We start from the raw sequence: 18,778 nt of genomic DNA on the forward strand, positions 1-18,778 counted from the left end.
GAATGTGAGATGCCTGTAGTACTTGACTTACACAATGTCCCTGTGAAGTAAAGTCTAACCTTTATTAGTTACTTGAAAGTACACAGGAAGACAGCTCTCAAGTAGGCGAGTTTCCCTTTTTAAGACCTGTATATATCCAAATGCAGACACTGAATTTCAGGCTGTGACTGCGGGTTCTCTTAAAGAAAACTGCTAATTATTAAAGTTGACCTTAACTTTAACAAGGACAAAATTCTAATCCAAATTAATTAGCTCACTTTAAAGAGGAGTAGGCCTTTATTTTTAAATAGAAGTTCCTTCAGCTGCACATCTAAATCCATATTTAGATACATAAGTGCCTGATTTTTCAGTTGTGGGCAGACCCCAGGAACAAACCGTCAAGCTGTACACTGAAAGGAGTGCTACAACTAACTCACACAAGGTTTGCTCATGCACAGAATAATTGAGAAAGAGAATGGGTCACAATCAAAAGGCCTCAAAGGAAAAAAAAAAGAAAACTAAGACCTTCTCTGTATGTATTATGACAGTTCATGAGTTCATGGGAACTGACTAAGACAGTTGCAGTTTGCAGCAAACACTAGGAGTTATGCCAGAAGAACCACACCAGCTGCAGGTCTCCCACCTCACTTCTTGCTCACTAAAGTTCATCTTCTTCCCCTACCACAGCAGGAGTTTCCATAAAGTGAAGGTCCACATCATGTAAGATATTGCCAGATCCTTTTGTGAAATCTCTCTCTCTGAATCAACCTGGCTATCTTTGACCATACAGGTACTGGAGAACTAGAGTCAAAAAACAAAATTTTGAGCCTAAAGATCAAGCCAAAGTATTTGGTAAATTCAAGACATTAAATTTGCAGTGGTAGCAGAGGATGTGGTAAGAATGTTTTTGTTATTTATCTGTTCTGTCTGTATTATAGGATTTAAACTTCCTTTGTGTGCTAAAAAATGGTGAAAACCATAGCTGCCAGCTTTCCTCTCACAGAGGAGGATTATTAATTGTTCACTGGAGGAGAAAAAAACAACAATGGTGACAACCACAGAGATAGGGCACTGACTGCCTCCCCTCTCAGTTGGAAGGGGTCATGTGAAGATAAAGACCAAACCTGGAGAAGAATTAAATGGAGGTGGGAAAAACAGGGAGGTCAGTGAAGTGCATACTGGCTGTGGGGCAATGCTTCACCGCTAGAAGTAATTCAGCTTGATATTTCACTTAACACACTGTAACCTTTTAGCCATAACCTACAAGGCACTAAAGGGTGACTTCAGCTGCAGTTTCATGGCTCTCACAGCTCAAGTACACCCCTCTCTGCTTTTAAATGAGAGATCTTACATAAAGTACAGAATACTTCTGGAACCTAAGGAAAGGACAGCTCTCTTCCTTGGCCACATTACCACTTATGCATGTCCCCCTAAACTGAATATACGGGTTCTTTTAATTTACTAAAGTATTGGAATGGTGTGTATTTTCTCCTCTGTTTATATGCACATAGACATAAACAGGTTTTATTTAGATACACATTTGTCTAAACTAGATATTCAGCCTTCCCCCTAAAGGACACAAAAGTATTTCAAATAAAAAGGATTCATACCAAGTCTTCCCTCCTTTTCACTGAAGTAGAACTAGTTTGCATAGTTACAGCTGCTTGGAAGTTGTGTGTGCTTATGATTGTGTTGTCTGGGAAATAAGAATATACTGTTGCATATTGCATGGGTAAAAGGAGATAGCCAAAGGAATGATGAGTTGAAGAAATGAAATCATTCTAGGAACAGCAAACATTCCTGTCATTTTTATCTTGTGGGAATGTGTAACGTTTACATCCCACACTGGGATGCCTTCCCCTTCCCTCTGACAGGTTCATAGTTTCAGTGGAATGCACCTGTAGGAGGATCTGCTTGCAGCAGAGGGGCAAGCCCAAGCAGATGCACGAACAGTGAGCTCCCAACATCAAGGCAGAGACCTCGAACTGGTCTCTGTAACAGACAAGGAACCAGAACTGATGACAAAGCACTGGGATGACATATCCATCAAGGCCTTTTAATCTAAAGGCAGAAGCTCCATTCTGTTCTGGTCTTATGCTTTACAGAGTATGTAATCTCTAGTTAAGAGGGACAGAATGTTAACCAAGTTAACCAAGGGCTAAAGAGATCCTGGTGCAATTTCTTTTCCAGCAAACTGACTGTATCACCTGCAAGGGAGCTGATGCATGGAGTAAAATGGACTTCAGGTGTGTAAGTATAACAAAAACAACAAAAAAACCAGTTTATCTGATTAGATATCTATATGTCCATTGGCAACTAGGCTTTTAGTAGTACAGTAGCTTTGTTGTTGCAAATGCCCATATGTTTCTTTGGGCAACGACACACTTTTCACATCTGCCTTATGCCATTTGGGACTAACAAAATAAGAATTTGTGCATTTAGGTCTGTTGAGGCCTGATAGAAAGTGGGTCCCTGGTAAAATGTTAAACAAGCAGAGAAATTATGGTCATTTCTCAAAGCAGCCTCATCCTTTTCACAGTGGTTCAACAAGGAACCCTAGTGCACCAGGAAAGTCAGGGACCTGTGGACAGACTTCTCGGAAATGAGATCCTGCATTTCCAGTTTTTTTTCAAGCCTGTAGGATTACTCTCCAAAGAGGTTTTTCTGTACATTAAGGACTGCTCTTCAGAGTTACAGACTTTGTACTCCAGAGCCTGAGTGAGATCAGACAGGCTTATAATAGTGACAACATAAGGAAGACCCAGGGATTAATTTCACTGTGACTGCACCAGAAGAAATCCTGCACTGTTTATCTTCCACATTACTATGGATTTCTAGAAAACATTTTCCAAAGGACACCTGAAGATCTCTCCAATCTCCTTCTTTTAACTCCCCAACCACTTTCACAGCTCTGTTCTTCAGCCACTCCATATGGCAGTTTCTCTGCTTCCTGACCAAGGAATTTTTTGATGGGTAATGTGAGACCACTGTGCTGTCTGCATTGATGGGTCTTGTTACCCAGTGAGCAAAAGATCAGCAGAGTCAAGCAGCTGGTAGGACACTGCAGTCCATAGTTATTGGCAAGAAGTCCCTCCACAGTATTTTAAAACTGTTTTTTAAGATACACCACAACTAATACTAAATAGCCCAGTACTATCTATGGGCTAAAAGCAATATGCCAGAAGGCTTTCATTCTAAGAAAAGATTAAATTGGCTCACTATACAGTGAAAGTGGGATTAGTTTGTCCTAAAATACTCCAGAACTGTACTGGGAGAAAATCGTAGCAAATTTAATTCAAACCAAATTATTCTCATTAATTTTAATTGGACAAGGATTTCACATAGAGCTTATTAGCATTTAATGGATATTGATAGTTTTAAGAAATAAGCCAACCTGAGGAGAAGTCTATTTCTTCTTAAGGAAAAAAGAACACTTTTCAACTAAATTAATTCTAAATCCACTTATTTCTACTAGCATGGGTGCCTCATAAGGGAAATACTTTAAGAATACAGTACAAAATCAAGTTATAGTTTCATACCTGTCCATCTGTCCCAATGGTGCCTCCACAATCTGTGAGGAGCTCAGACATGTCATAATAGCTAACAAACTCCCATAAACAGGCTTCCAGATTCAGATTGCGGTAAAAGCGCAAGGTATTGAAGCCTCTGATTGTTGGGCTGTATTGATAGGGAATGGTCTCTCCAACCACATCTGGATTCTTGGTAGCATCAGTTAAAAAACCATGATGGGTTTTTACTTCTGTGTAATCCAACAGGTTGGAGCATTTATGATTTCCAACTCTAGTTCCATCAGGACTAAGTGTCAGCTCAAAGTTGGAGAGTTCTCTTGTAGAAATAACAGGTAGCATGCCTAAAAAATATTAATTTATAGCACTATCACTAAATGTCAGTTTTCAGAGCTGCTTAATTTAGCCAAACTTTGTCAAACATTAAGCATATTATCCAGTGTTTCTGCATTTTGCATTGCACTTTAGAATTCAAAGAAAGTTGATATGCTAAGTGTGTATGAGTGCTATCCACAATAATTATGTCTGTATACTATGCAGAGCCAAATAAAATATTTATAAACATATTAAAATTACATCATAATAATATTCAACATATCAATATTTCAATAATAAAAATTTCATCTGACTTTTTCAGAAGCACATAATAATTAAATGGTATATTTCTATGCACTTCAAAGGAGTTTCACAAAGCGTACATCTAGCTTAATTTATGTAAATTGTCCAATTAATCTGAAAACACTAAATCTTCACATCAGAGACTATGTATCAATACTGTATTTCATCCACCTTGTTGCAAACTGTGCTTGTTCACTCATAACATTTTTCTCTGTTCCCACATGTTAAAAGATCATATTATTATTTTGTCTGTTTAGAACAATACGACCAATAAAATAGCTCAAATAACAACATGTTGTATGAGTTCTAACTTTACAGCTAATTTTCGCATACCATCAATATGTGGCATTGTGACGGTCAGTTTGATGAGGTTGGCATAATCAGGATCTTCTGGGCCAGTATAGCGCAATTTGGCAGAGAATGGTTCTGCTCCAACTACTCCTGATATACGAGGTTGACAAAGACCTAATGGAAAAAAGAGAAAGCAACCTTACTTTTATGTCCAGAGACTGTAATGTTAAAATGCCTGATCATGTAATCAGATTTTGTTAGGACAGAATTTGGGATCCAAAAGAGACCTGTGAATTTTGCATGAGGTGATGAAGTCTTACCTTCTGATGTGCTGATAGTTACAATAGGGCTCATAAGCTCAAGACCTTCATTCCCATCTGAATTCACAGCCCGAGCCGCACACTGGACACGAGAACCAGCTTGAAAGTAAATGGAGTCGAGCGTAATCATTTTAGAGGACGTGAAGAAGGTATCAAAGTCAACCTCCTTCATGGGGCTGGTCACACCATCAGGGCCAGTGGGTGCACTTACAAGCCACCGGTACTGAGTCAGAGTATTATTGATGTTCTCACTGGCACATATAGAACCAGTCTTGTCAAAGTCTTCATATTTAGGATTACAAGCCTGCAGAAGAAGGCCGATATGTTAGCAATTTCTTTGCTTCATGGCAAAGGAATTTTAAGTTATCAGGAATCACAAAACTCAACAACATGGAACTGACGATCCCAGTGAACCTCTTAAGAAATCACCTTATTTTGACAGTAATGCTTTTAGCACTGTTGGGGTAGATTAAAAGGCATATCTAATTATGCTTATTGAAATAAAATATTTTAAATTATGATATATAGGTGAAAATGTGGCATAGTTATGAAGGCACAAACTACATTCTCACATACTGCTTTAATTTGAACTTCTTCCTTTGATCTAATTCTGCAAATATCCTTTGTATTTCAAAATTTTCTTTTTCTTCTTATTTTTTTTTTGACTTAAGAGAACCATTCAACACACAGCAAGTTCCTGTGTATAAGAAATGTGTGAGAAACAAACTGAAGATGCAGATGGATAAAAATGTTCCACAATGTATATGCATATTCATGTAAACTTTTCAGTTGCAAAATTACAATCAAAGAAGCCTCCAGTCCTTCAGTAAACAGCACCCATTTTTCAGTTTGTGGTACTCATTGAAAACAATGTCTCATCTGTTATCTCCAGTGATTTTAACTCCGCAAATTAAGGCAAGATAATGCAGGAAATAGTAAGGTCATACACAGACATAGTGTGAGTATCAAACTGTTCTCAGTGATGAACAAATGAAACATCTTTCTATGCTTTTTGTCTCCTGAATATGGATTCATTATCCAAACAAATCAGATTAGCTCTGAGGACAGTTCTAGCTTGGACTCATATGTGACTCATCACAATATTGATCAATACTGGGTGCCTAAAATCCACCACACAAAATCCATATACTGATTTTGTTCCATTTTTTCCCCAGAGATACTCACTGTGATACAGATGACAGGATAGCCAGCTACAGGACTGGTTCTGTCTTTGGCTCTAGAAATATCATCATATATCAGAAGAGATGCAACTTGAGGGACAGAGGGAAAAGTGACGTCTGCCATGCTGTTCATTTCTTCTATGTAAACAATGGCCTTGGCTGTCTGACAATGAAAAGACAGAAACAGTTCTCTGTGAAAATTAAATAAACAAGGGGATTCAAGCTGGACCTCGATCAGAATATGTCTAGCCTTTGAAACATTGTTCCTAAAGAAGTTCTAAAACCTCAATTGGATGAGCTATTGAGAAAGGGTTGAGGCACTGCAAAGTACATTGCAGAGTGCAAAAGGAAGAGGTAAAATGATTTTTTTCTTCTCAGTACACTGAAGATCCCAGACCTTTAGCCTTGTGTCCCAGCTTTCTTGAATCACTTCAGTATGCTGGCAGAACCCCAGTGTGCACTGTGTGCTTTAATACCTGGTGGAAACGGTCTTTGTCATCAGCAAAGGTTCTGTCTGGCTATATTATTGTAGTCATATATAGTCAGACTATATGTGGTATGACACTGATGAAGCAGCTAGAGAATTTCAAGAACATTTTATACCAGAGGAATATACTGTTTAAATTAAAACTATGTATGTTATAATGTTAAAAAAACCAAGAATATGTGGCTATTTCATCTCACACAACAAGAATAACATTAACATGGTTTTGACAGCAAAAGTTACATTTCACCAATTGCTCTTTTTACAGCATAGAGGTTACACTTTATTGCCAGAGAGTGTTTCCAAGAGGACATCAGTTTCTAGGACTGATTATACGAGGAGAATGTGTGTGGAGTGATATCTTGAAGACTTCAGTCTTTCACTGACTCTATGTCCCATCAACACAATTGCCTTGGCAACATAATGTTTTGTGTAGGTGCTACCATGTCAGCTGAGATGATCCTCTTTGTCTTTTAAGATACAAGCCAAGATGGTGCGAATAAATCTTAAGATAAATGTAAAACTATGATCCAGAAAACAAGAAGTCTGTTTATCAGATTTTGTTGTTCAGGACTTGCATGAGCTTGTTACCTGTATTTCTGCAACCATGTTCTCATCAGGCTTCAGATGAACAGTGAAGGCTTCTCTCATCTCCCTTACTCCATCAAAGAGAACTTCAACTTCCACAAAGTGCTGTGTTTCACCCTCTTTAAACTCAATTTCTAAAAACATAATGAGACACTTAAAAATAAATCTGTTGTTCATAAGAAGCTGTGATTCTAGGCCCTGCCATGAAAGATGGCAGCTAATTCTCAGTTTTCAAATTACAGCTGTTTGTATATTTAGTTTAACCTATTTGATAATAATAATGAATAGCAGTGGACATATGTGGAAATCACTGAAAATGTGGCATCATCATCATCAAGAGATTTGTAAAGATCAGGATATAGTCTAACAGAACTTAATATTTTGAAAATTATCTGGGACTAATTACATTAATGTTGGTAACATATGAATGACGAAAAGACTGAATGATTCTAAATAAATAGTATTGTCAGGTCTTGCTCAAACAAAGTGCATTTTAATACAATGGTATATACAAAAAATAAGATAAAAATCTAGAGTTACACAACAGTTCTATATTTTGGAAATCATTGCCTCTGAAAAAACTTTAGAAGCCATGGTGGATAAAAAATTCAATCTTAACCTACCATATTGGGTTTTCAAGGCTTCTAGTCATGGGTGGGCTGCAGGGGTGGCTTCTGTGAGAAGACACCAGAAGCTTCCCCATGTCCAAAAGAGCCAGTGCCAGTCAGCTCCAAGACAGACCCACTGCTGAGCACTGCAGTGATGATTGTAGTACTGCAGTGATGATGGTAGTACTTCTGGGATAACACATTTAAGAAGAGCTAAAAACTGCTGCACTACAGCATCTGGGAAACAGCAGTGAGAATATGTGAGAGAAACAACTCTGCAGACACCAAGGTCAGCGAAGTAGGACAGTGAAGAAATGCTCCAGGTGCTGGAGCAGAGATTTCCCTGCAACCTGTGGTGAAAACCACAGCAAGGCAACTCTGTCTTTGCAGCCCATGGAGGTCCATGGTGAAACAGAGATCCACCTGCCACCCATGACAGAGTAGGTGGAAGCTTGAAGGAGGTTGTGACCCTGTGGGAAGCCTGTGCTGGAGCAGGCTCCAGGCAGGACCTGTGGCCCTGTGGAGAGAGGAGCACATGCTGGAGCAGGTTTAATGGCTTTTAAGGACTTATGACCCCAGGGGGGACCCACTATGATGCAGTTCATGAAGAACTGCAGGCCATGGGAAGGACCCACACTGTAGTTTGGGGAGGACTGTATCCTCTGGGTGGAACCTCATGCTGGAGCAGAGAAGAGTGTGAGGAGGAAGTGTCAGAAATAAAGTGTGATGAACTGGCTGCAATCCCCATTCCCCATCCCCCTGAGCCGCTCAGAGGTAAAGAATTTGGGAGTGAAGTTAAGCCCAGGAAGAAGGGAAGGGTGGGAAGGAGGTGTTCTAAGATCTGGACTTAAATCTCATTACCCTATGGTGATTTGATCGGCAATAAATGAAACTGATTTCCCCAAGGTGAGGTTGTTTTGCCTGTGATGGTAATTGGTAAGTGGTGCACTTATCTCAATCCTTTTGTCATATTTTCTCTCTGTTCTCTTGTTGAGAGAGGAGTGACAGAGGAGCTTTGGTGGGCACCTGGCAGTCAGCCAAGGTCAACCCACCACACTGACAGTTAGACAGTACTATGATTCTTGACTATAATAACTACTAAAGAAAAGTATAGAAACCACTTAACATTTGTGTCTAGAATGGGTGAGAGTGATGCTAAAATAATAGGTGCATGTCTACTATTTTTATTTTTTAAAGGATGCCAAATTAACTGAAGATGGTAACCAACAGAAACTAAGGACCAGAAGAAAAAAGAAAAGACTTGCAGAAAGAGATGTTCTCATTGGTATATTGAAACACCACCATAAACAAAATATACCAAGTGCTAAAGAGCTCTGCATGTATGACAAATAAGGCCCAGAGAGGTGATAAGGACTGATCAGTGAAGTAAGATGCTAAGAAACACTCTTCCTCTCCAATGCCTTCTAATCAGGACTAGATGCTGTTTCCAAAGACAATGTTTTCTCTAACCAAAGTTATTGGGTTCAATACAGAAGTATTTGGGGGAAACTGGGAGAATCTTGCAATCCACAGTGACTCTGATTAAGTGATCTAATGATCCTTTCAGCCTTAAGTGTTATTAAGCCATGAAAATACTCTGTGGTAATAAATATGCTATGTGATAGCTAAGAATTTTACTGATTTTAATTTTGTCAGACTTACCTCAGAGATCCCAATTAAGGATGTGGTTTTTGTACCCATGGCTGAATAGGCAGGTTCCCTAAACCCACAGATATTCTGAAACCTGTGGGGAAATCCTGCACAGCACAGACCTTTCTTAAAGGCTTCTGGGCAGAGGCCAAGAACCTCTTGTTCTGCAGTAGTTTCCCTTGAAAACTTTGCTCCCAAGTGCTGTCAGTACACAGCAGGGAGAATGTAAGCAAGGAAATGCATATAGGTAATGCATATGGGGTAAGTATTAGCTGACACTAAAAGTTTCTGTGGTTTTCAGGAGGAAAGAGCAAAACTCTAAAATGCAGGAGGCAAAGTGACTAGAATTAGCAAGCTCTGGGTTGATGCTTTGCTTATGGCTAAGAAATTCTCTCTTCAGATATCACTAGTGGCAAATGCCTTTCCTGTGGAAACTGAGGATAGCCCAAGGTTGTTACTGCATGTTCAAAGGTAAGTCTTATCTTTCAGCTGAACTGGACACAAAAATAGTTTATCCAAAACTGTGAAAACACTCCAGCAATGAATCATTAATCTTAAAACACAGATTAGTATCATGTATTATCATAAACTGTAGAAGAGAAAAAATTCATAATGCTACAAACTCCATTAGTCATTCCCTAAACCATGTAGGTGGGCTATTAATGAAAAGAAGTTTATCAGCTAAGAAATTTTTCAAACTGTTGCACAACTTCTCATTCATTACTAGTGAGGAGCAGCAGGCAGTGAATTGCAGAAATATAGAAAGAAAACTTTATTATTATGAATGTAGAAAAACAAAGAGAAATATACATGAATTCCTACATAGAGTAAAAGCCATTATCTTTATGAATTGCTCAAGAAACAACCGCACAACATATCCTAGAATAAGATATTTCTTCAGAGTAATGGTATTACACTTCACAAATATTACTGAGGTGGAACTCATACATTTCTTCCACAACTACTTGAGCTACAGATGTTTTCAAAGGAGTCACAATTGTTTTGTAAATATTTTTACTGATAACTAGTATTCCAAGAGCAATTGGCTGTTGCATACCACCAGGGACCTGTCCACACTCAATTTGAATAATAAAACGCATTATGGGATGTGGTTGCAAATTATTGTATTCATAAAGTTATTTCATTTTTGAAACATTATGTTACAGTCATGATTGAAAACTAATAGTTGGATGTGATAAGTATGATCCTACCTTCTGATATAGGGTGATAGTCTTCTCCAGAAGTAGCAGATCCATCCTTTGTATGAACTCTCACAATAGAAACCTTGGAAGTGTCTCCCAGACGAAGCACTGGGATTTTTACAACTACCACTTGTCTTGTGTCCTTTGGTTCACTCACACTAAATTTGGTCTCACCAAACTTAATAATAGCTTCTGCAATTAGAAGGAAAAAAATGTTTTTAGACCACGCAAATGGACTTCTAAAAGCCAGTAAAAACAAAATATTCTCTTACTGTCTGCATCATCCCGAATCTTTATCAGTGTCTCATTTTGTTCACCAATAGAGGCACCAAAGGAAGAATCACTTCTTGGAGTACCAAGAACCAGACGTAGTTCTTCCTCTTCTTCATGGAAAGTATCATCCATAAGCACCAGTGTGCAAGGCTTCTCAGTCTCACCTGCAATCATTCTGAAGGTAATATCAGGCAGAACTTAGGTGTTCTTTGCTCTATTACAGCACTTCTCTCCAAGCTCAAACCACAGGCTGCTTCTGCTGGCCAAGGCATCCACCTTGACACCACAAAAGTTAATGAATAATGACAATAGTGAAAGCAGAATTAGTAATCATTACCCTTCTAGGGAAACTCAATTAAGTGGAATCTCCCATTTGGGGACTTCTCTAAAACAAGTTTCTATTTGGTATATCCACTTTATACGTATTATTCCTTTGGTTTTACCTTAGAAGGAAATGCTCCTTCTCAGTGACCTCTCCCACAGAGTGCCTTGAAAAAAATAAATACTTGCATAAGGAAGCAGAGCAATAGAAACTTTCACTAATACTAATGGTAATTTTGTCCTAAAGTTTTCTATTTCAGATCTCTTTTGGTTGGACACTCTCCAACAGTGAGGACTTTGACTTATATTGTTCCATTGGATTTTAAAATATTTTGAACTCCCACTGATTCCAAGTGACAATAAATGTTGCCTTAAAAATGCTTTGGAGTATCAAAATGTTCAATTTTTCACTCGCAAATCAATGTGCCTAGACTTACTAGATGTTCAGAAACTGGGAAAGCAGCAAGAGTTATGAGTGGTGTGCAGTGTCTGGCACCCAACATCAGACATGGTGGGTTCATGATCATAAGAAAGACTCCTACCTCCCTCACAAAAGGAACAGCACAGGATGAGAGAAATAAGGTCAATTTACAGCTGGTTTTCATCGTTACACATGCAAATATGATCAAGGCTCTTCAAGGTGAAGAACCAGACCAGGATGCTGACTGTGTTCATTTTCTGAGGTTGTTTTTTCCCCCCTATAGAAAATAAATTACCCATTAGGAGGAGGAAAAAAAACACCCAAAATATTCGTTCTGCTCATTGTCACACGGGAAATGTGAAAACTGAAATGAAACTGCTACATTTTAAATATGCCTAAGAAGCTTATGGAAAAAAGATGTAATTCTGGCAGACCTATTTGCTCCTTGTCTCCACAGAGAAATGGTAGGACGACACTCAAAAAAAGAAAAAAGTCATTTCCTACGTGGCCCAGATGCATTAATTCTTATAAGTTGGACTCTCATTTGTAGTTGCACAGGAGCAATGGCAAGGGTGTAGATTATATGACAGCACTAAAAGCTGAGGCCAGCTCTAAATAGAGATTGAACAACTCACTTTTTCAAGAGAACTTTGATAAATGTCTACAGAAATATTAAAGTCATCACTTCTGTGATAAGGGCATACCAAGGATTTCATGCTGATGACATAAATTGTTTAGGGTTTGTAAAAAATATTACATGTGTTTAAACTTCAGAGACTAAAAGATGAAACCGTGTTTTGCACACGTTGAAGGAATTCGGCAATATTCTTGCAAGGTAGCAGCATTTGATTTATTTGCATTTCATCTCTGATGTGAGATATCAAGTACCTGATATTTGTGGGTTGTCTTAGGAAAGCCTCAGTGGGAGAAAAAAATTCAAGCAGAAATTAGAGAGCTATATCCCTGTTGAAAGATCTATTACTCATTCCAGTGCAAGTCAAATATATTTACCAGAAATCTGCTTAACAAAGAGCAGAACTTCTGAAGTTTCCTTTCTGACAGCAGTTCTGCGCTTCTACTGTGTTATCCTGAACTGTTTTTTGCTATCAGAAAGATTCTGGCATTCAGTCTGAACTTATATGAAGATATGTCCCTTTGGTTCTTATTGATTATCCCTCTAGGTCAGAAGTGAAGCAAATAGAGGCAACATAATTTCTGGGCACTCTTCCCATTGTGTAGGAAAAAAACCCACCTTTGTTTTCTAAAGTGGTCTTTTTGGCACTACTTTATGAGAAGACACAATCAAAACAAAGCAAAGTGAGCATAACATGGTAGACTAAGGCCTTCTACAATAAGATCAAGAACTTACCAGGAAGGAATGTGATGATGGAACTGTCAGTATTAGGACGTTCTTCAAAGTCCATCATTACCTGAGCTGAACCTTGCCTTGTATAGCATCTCACAGTGGATGTGTATTGGATATCCCCACTCCTATATATCATGGCAGAAATCTGTCCGTCATTTTCATTGACTACATATACAGATTCTTTAAACTGCATCTTAGGCACTGGGAAGAAAAACATAAAAAGCATGTGTAAAGTATAACTGTAGAAGTTCTTATATCTTCCCTCCTCTGTTTCAGATTTATTTAAGTTACATTGCACCAGATATATGAAATAAGCAGTCAGACAGGAAAGGATTTAACATATTGTCTCTAGTTGAAATGCATAGACTCATTAGCTTTGGTGTGCTTCAAAAGGACACTTACTTGTGTACTGCAGTCATCCATCTCCTGCATAAAGGTGAAAAGGTAAAAAAAAACCACAAAAGACTCACAATCAGTTGCTGAGTCATTAATGAAGATGGTGGCCTTGCTGGGTTCTCCCAGGGCAGCATTCACGGGCATCCTTAGCACAAGCTCAAACTTCTCAGTTCCTTCTAACACTGGCTGTCCAAGATCATCCAGAATTACCACACGAAACGTCTGCATATTGACTCCGGGGGAAAAATCCAAATTACGACTGATGCCTACATAATCTACTCCAGCTACCAATGGAAAAGAGATAAAATAGGATTACATGTAATGAAAAATGAAAATATCTATCATTAGGCAGCTAGTTATAGGTAAATCTATTTTTCCAATATTTTTAATTGCCAAATTCTGGCATTTATGTAAAGCAAAACTATCTATTGACCATCTGAGGTGGACTATACAATAAAACAAGTCAATATTAATTTACTTTTTGTTTAGTGATGATTCGAGTCACAAAATGAGGCTGCTTTTGTTCTGCTGTAAACCAACAGCTAGTCCAGAACAACTAATAAAGTTTACTTGAAGTGAGAAATAAAAGTAAGTAAAAAGCTTTGAGACAGACTCTGGAGACGAAGCAAAGTTTTTTGGAAAGAAATTTCATATTATTTTGTAACAAAGATGCAAGTTTTGAGAGTAATGTAGGAAGTAAAGGAGAAAAGGCCAGCGAGCTGATTGTAAGGAAGAACTGATGTTCAGAGGAGTTGTATAAAACAGAATGAATGGAAAACAAACAAATCAAATTCTGCTCAGACCACATCAGGTGAAGTCTGTAACCTTACTGTTAAAGGCAGACTGATCCGGGTTTGTCTTGTTTTGCTCTGTTTAAAGCAAAGCAAACCAATCCATAACATGCCAATGAGAAGAAGGCAAATAAAAGAAGATACTGACTAAAATGTGACCCTATCTTGGAGCCAAGGCATTAAAGGTATCTAGGACTTTAGGGAAGGACTGAATTTTAATGTTCATTTTTGTGGATAATTAAGATTCTTACTGTAAGAAAATATTTTTCCTCCCCAAAATAAAATAACTTAAATATTCAGGATTAGTTAAAGATACCATATCATAAAAGCAAACTCATAAATGAAACAATCATATATTTTTTTCAGAGTTCATAATTTTCTTTCCATGAGAAAAATACATATATGTTATGTGTGATACAAATATATGATGTTTAAATATTCCTCAAATAACAGTAAAGTTACACTCAGGATAAGCATCTAAGAAAGATGAATTTTACGCTGTGTCTATATTAATGTCTTAATTTAAACATTATGATTTGTGGAAAAAAATATAGCATGCTAACAATTTGTTTCTGCAGACAAAGTTTCTGTCAAAGCATCACTGAACCACACAGCTGTAGCGATCCTCTTCCTGAACAGGGTATTGCCTACAGTAAAAAGGAGAGGAGCAAACTCTGCACACTGTAAGTGATTATAACTCTGTGCCCAGAGTCTGCTGCTGAGGCAGCAGCAATCAACTGCCTTTGTAGCATAGCATTCTACATGAGGATTTGAAGGCACTTCTCTTAGTGCTGTACTTCACAGTTGCTCCTAATCCTGTTTCTTTCAAATTCTGTAACTACTTAATTTGTTCTAAGAAGAAAGATCTCCTAAGAGCAAGAGACATACATTTCATCTTATGTAGTTGAAACTATATCAAGACCCAATGTGCTAGCATTTGTGTTGAGATGTATTATGAAACTAGAGTAAAACAATAACTTACCCTCTGCAGTTACTGGTTCAGATTTGCGAGACCTCACTGTAACAGAGGCAGCTTTAGACAGATCAGTTCCAGTCCTCCCTACACGTACCTCAATGTAGCCAGCACTCTCATCAACATAGTATTCATCATTTCCAAAGTAGAATGCTGGTTCTGGTGAGAGAGGAGTAATAAATGTTTCTTTACCTTACACTGAAGCTAACAAGACAGCATAAAATCCACATTAAACAAAGGAGAGCACTTCGCTCTTCTCAGTAAGTGAAATAAAGTTCTTTTTTTTTAAGGTTTAGAATTATTCTGACTATTTCTGGCTTCTTTTCAAGTATTGGTTTCTCTGGTTTTGGATAGCAACTGTTATATCAGCACTGTGCTCTTTTTCTTGCCTCTTACATTTTCAAGTTTGTGTGTCAGCATGTACAAATCTGTGCACAAAACCAAATGTGGTATCTCATTAAAGTTATTTTAGCTGAGTCTTGTGCACAGGCCAAAAAATTCTTTGCAATTTTTACTTTGCTGCAAACAGACAAAGGTGAATACAGATAATGAAACCTTAACTTGAATGTTCTCACAGATTCCTGTTGCCAAAACCAGACTGGAATATGATATATAACTGCAGCTGCTTTTGGTAATGTTTTCCAGCTAATCAAAGGAGCAAATATTGAATTTTCGTTCCCCCACATCTAGCATTTAAAACAAAATCAGTCTTATTTCATGTAAACTGGAATGTGAGCAGTCTTTTATCTTAATACTGAAGTTCCACAGTTCATAAGAAAGAAGAGCAAAAAGCAAAGGAGGTTAAGTGCTATTCCACTTAACATATTGTTTACCTCCCTTTTTCCTCCCTTTTTCAGTTTTTCTAGACACAGCAATTTCAGAAAGTAAATAGGCTTAAAAACACATCCCATGGATGTATATCATCTCCCTTTTTCTATCCCTTCCATTCCTGTTTCAAACATACAAGAGTAATCACACACAGTCAGTGCTCCAGTTTTCCCACTGCACAGACGAAATCACACCTACCTTCTCCAAGGGTAGGAAGGGCTACACAAGTTCTCTGCACTTCATCACAATTTTCTTATGTTGTCTTGTGAGAATTTATTATAATCATGAGGCCACAATATCACAAATGTGTTGGAAATACCATACAGCCAACTTCAACTCAGTTGGCAAAGATCATGGCAATTGCTCAGTGCTCTGTCACTAGCACTATGAATAATTCTCCTTCATCAAGCATAGAAAAAAGTAAAAATTCAAAGGAAATGGCAATACAGAGATATGCCTTGCATAAAGAAAACAACCTACAACTTACCCAAAGGAGGAGACATACATCCTTTTTAATGGTATGTATTTTAATGGAATGTATTTAATGAAAAATAGTGCAGATTCATAGACCTGCTTGAGCATTATCAAGGCCATCAACTTTTGCAGGATGAAAGACAAATTTGGAAGAGTCTAACTTTGGTAGGTGAAAACACATTCAGTTAAAATTTAATTTTTTTTTTATCCAACAGCATGTGTATTTACATGTGTGTGTATTTGTGTGCACAGACAGATTAATCTTACTTTATTTGCCTATAGGGACTGGGTTGTCATAGTTGCTTTTATATTTGGATCTGTGAAGATCTTATCTGAAACATTTTTAATAGGTGAACAAGATACACTCTCTGTACCTTTTGTATAACTACCAACTTTGATGAGAGTTCTATTTACAGGGATACTGCAGAACTGAACATTAGATCTGCAAAGAAATGTGCCATTTCAGACATAAAATGATCTTCTAAAATCCTCAAGATGGACAAAGACTTACCCAGCCTCTAGAGGTTAAAAATACAGAATGCCTTCTAAGACCAAATGATTATTAATGTGCCAACAGTTAGATAAATGCAGTTAAATATATTACCAGTTCTAATACCTGTCATTTCTTAAACAGGTATTCTCAAAGTTTAACACACTTTCCCAAATCTAATCTCGTTCTTATAATCCTGTTCTCTCTATATTGTTGTCCCAATGGTTCTGGAACTTGATCTGGACTTGGCTGCACCTCATTTTAAGTACTTAAGTGAGAAGTACTCACACTGAGCCTACCTGCTCTCAGCTTGCAAGGACAAAGACAGGCCAGTTCCAGGAGGTTTCCCAGCACAATGAACATAGAGAAGGACAGGTGGAATGGCTCACTCACTGAAATCAGAAAAATCTGAGGAGGTGTGGAAGCATCCCCTTCTACTTACTGGCTACACGTGGGACATAGATATCTGCCTTAAGCTAGTTGCAAGGTATAAAATAAAATGTTAGTTTCTTATAGTGTTATCCTAATGCTTGTTTTACTGCTGCTGAAGAAGAATCCTCACGTGCTGTTCATTCCTGTAGTCACTGCCAAACATAAAAATGCCTAAACTTTCAACTACCTTGCCTTGTATTTCAGAGTGAGTTTTTCACACTTCTTGGAGGCATGTATGTTCAATGAAAGACACATTCTGCATGGTTACCCATCCTAGGAAACAAATCCTTACAAATGTTTTCTAAGTTCATTTCCTGTAAGCTGTGTTAGTAGCTCCCCGGGGGAAGTAGCAAAGCCAAGCTACTAACAGGGAAAGCATTGTCTTTCTCACTTCATGTCTGGAAAACACTCTGCTCAATGACTGTGGGCTCACTTACAGCAGACCTTTAATCTAGTAATCACTCTGAAGAGAGACTACTGCAAATTTAAGGGTTCCTCTTAGAGACATACGAGGAAGTTTTCTAAGAGTTTTTTGTTCAAACCCACAGACTTCACTGGCATGAAGTTACAATAATCAAAGGAGAAAGGTTAGGAGCCTTAGTTCCAGGTTTCTTGGCACAGAAATGAAATCTTTGCCTTGCCTTTGTAGTTATACAGTTAGGAGTGTTTCTCAACTACAGCACTAGTCAGTCATCAAGCAGGAAAACAAACACACCTCTCATTATGTTAGGAATACATCTATCTTTGAAGGTACATCAGGAAATCAATCTGATAGCACAAAAATGTTTATTTCCAAGGAGGCATTTGTTTTTAAAATTACATCCTTACAATCTGCTTTAGAGAGACATGGCAAAAGAGTAGGTTGGTTGTAAAAATACCGTGTTATCAGGATAGTTAGGACAAACATGTGCACAGATTAATAAGCCTTCAAACTGAAGTGAATTTCAGTGATACATGCTACCAGTGAGACACACACACACACACACATATATATACACTAAGAAAGAAAGAAAGAATAGAAGAAAATAGACATATATGCTACTCTGACATATTTAGATACTGGAACTGGGAGAAGCAGTATTTACAAAGGAACTGATGGCTGATCTTTTCTAGTGGTGTTAAACTGTTTATTCCTAAAAGCTTTTGCCTTCCTTCTTTCCATGAACAGTACAAACAAAGCTATGATGTGAACATTATGAGTTGCCAGAGCCAGCAGAAGTCTGTTGTAGTAATGCAGGAGGTGCAAAACAGTGCTTTGCAAGCCTACAAGCCTGTTCTGCAACAGTCTGGACACTCTAGTACAATGCTGAGTCCAAACTAATGAGCCCTGGTGGTTGGCACAGCTAATTAATTAACTTGGACATAACAACAGACAAACAGGGCCAGATTTCCTCTGGACCTGATCTGGCTCATACTCAGACAACATACACATCCCTACACAGTGCCTACTTGCATTTCAGTATCACAGACGGCATTAAATGACTGAGCTGCTGAGTCTGTAACAAAAGAGACTATTTCTTTCCCAACATGAAGACAGACCAGTTAAGAACAAGAATTCCATCAAA

General features: G+C 38.0%; 1 protein-coding gene across 1 annotated transcript in view; it reads right to left on the reverse strand.

The window, feature by feature from the left end:
* The window catches only part of FREM2 (FRAS1 related extracellular matrix 2), a 124,297-nt gene that overhangs the window by 19,029 nt on the left and 86,490 nt on the right, over positions 1-18,778 (reverse strand). Inside the window, exons 8-17 of the mRNA XM_029960991.1 lie at positions 14,999-15,148; positions 13,300-13,509; positions 12,833-13,030; positions 10,721-10,885; positions 10,458-10,640; positions 6,992-7,122; positions 5,921-6,079; positions 4,736-5,039; positions 4,458-4,589; positions 3,519-3,850 (exon numbers count right to left, since the gene is read on the reverse strand). Of these exons, the coding sequence (XP_029816851.1) occupies positions 3,519-3,850; positions 4,458-4,589; positions 4,736-5,039; positions 5,921-6,079; positions 6,992-7,122; positions 10,458-10,640; positions 10,721-10,885; positions 12,833-13,030; positions 13,300-13,509; positions 14,999-15,148 (1,964 nt within the window). The remainder of the gene's footprint in view (positions 1-3,518; positions 3,851-4,457; positions 4,590-4,735; positions 5,040-5,920; positions 6,080-6,991; positions 7,123-10,457; positions 10,641-10,720; positions 10,886-12,832; positions 13,031-13,299; positions 13,510-14,998; positions 15,149-18,778) is intronic.

This window comes from Manacus vitellinus, unplaced genomic scaffold (assembly GCF_001715985.3).
Source record: "Manacus vitellinus isolate BGI_N305 unplaced genomic scaffold, ASM171598v3 scaffold_2_pilon, whole genome shotgun sequence".
In the NCBI taxonomy this organism is placed as follows: Eukaryota; Metazoa; Chordata; class Aves; order Passeriformes; family Pipridae; genus Manacus; species Manacus vitellinus.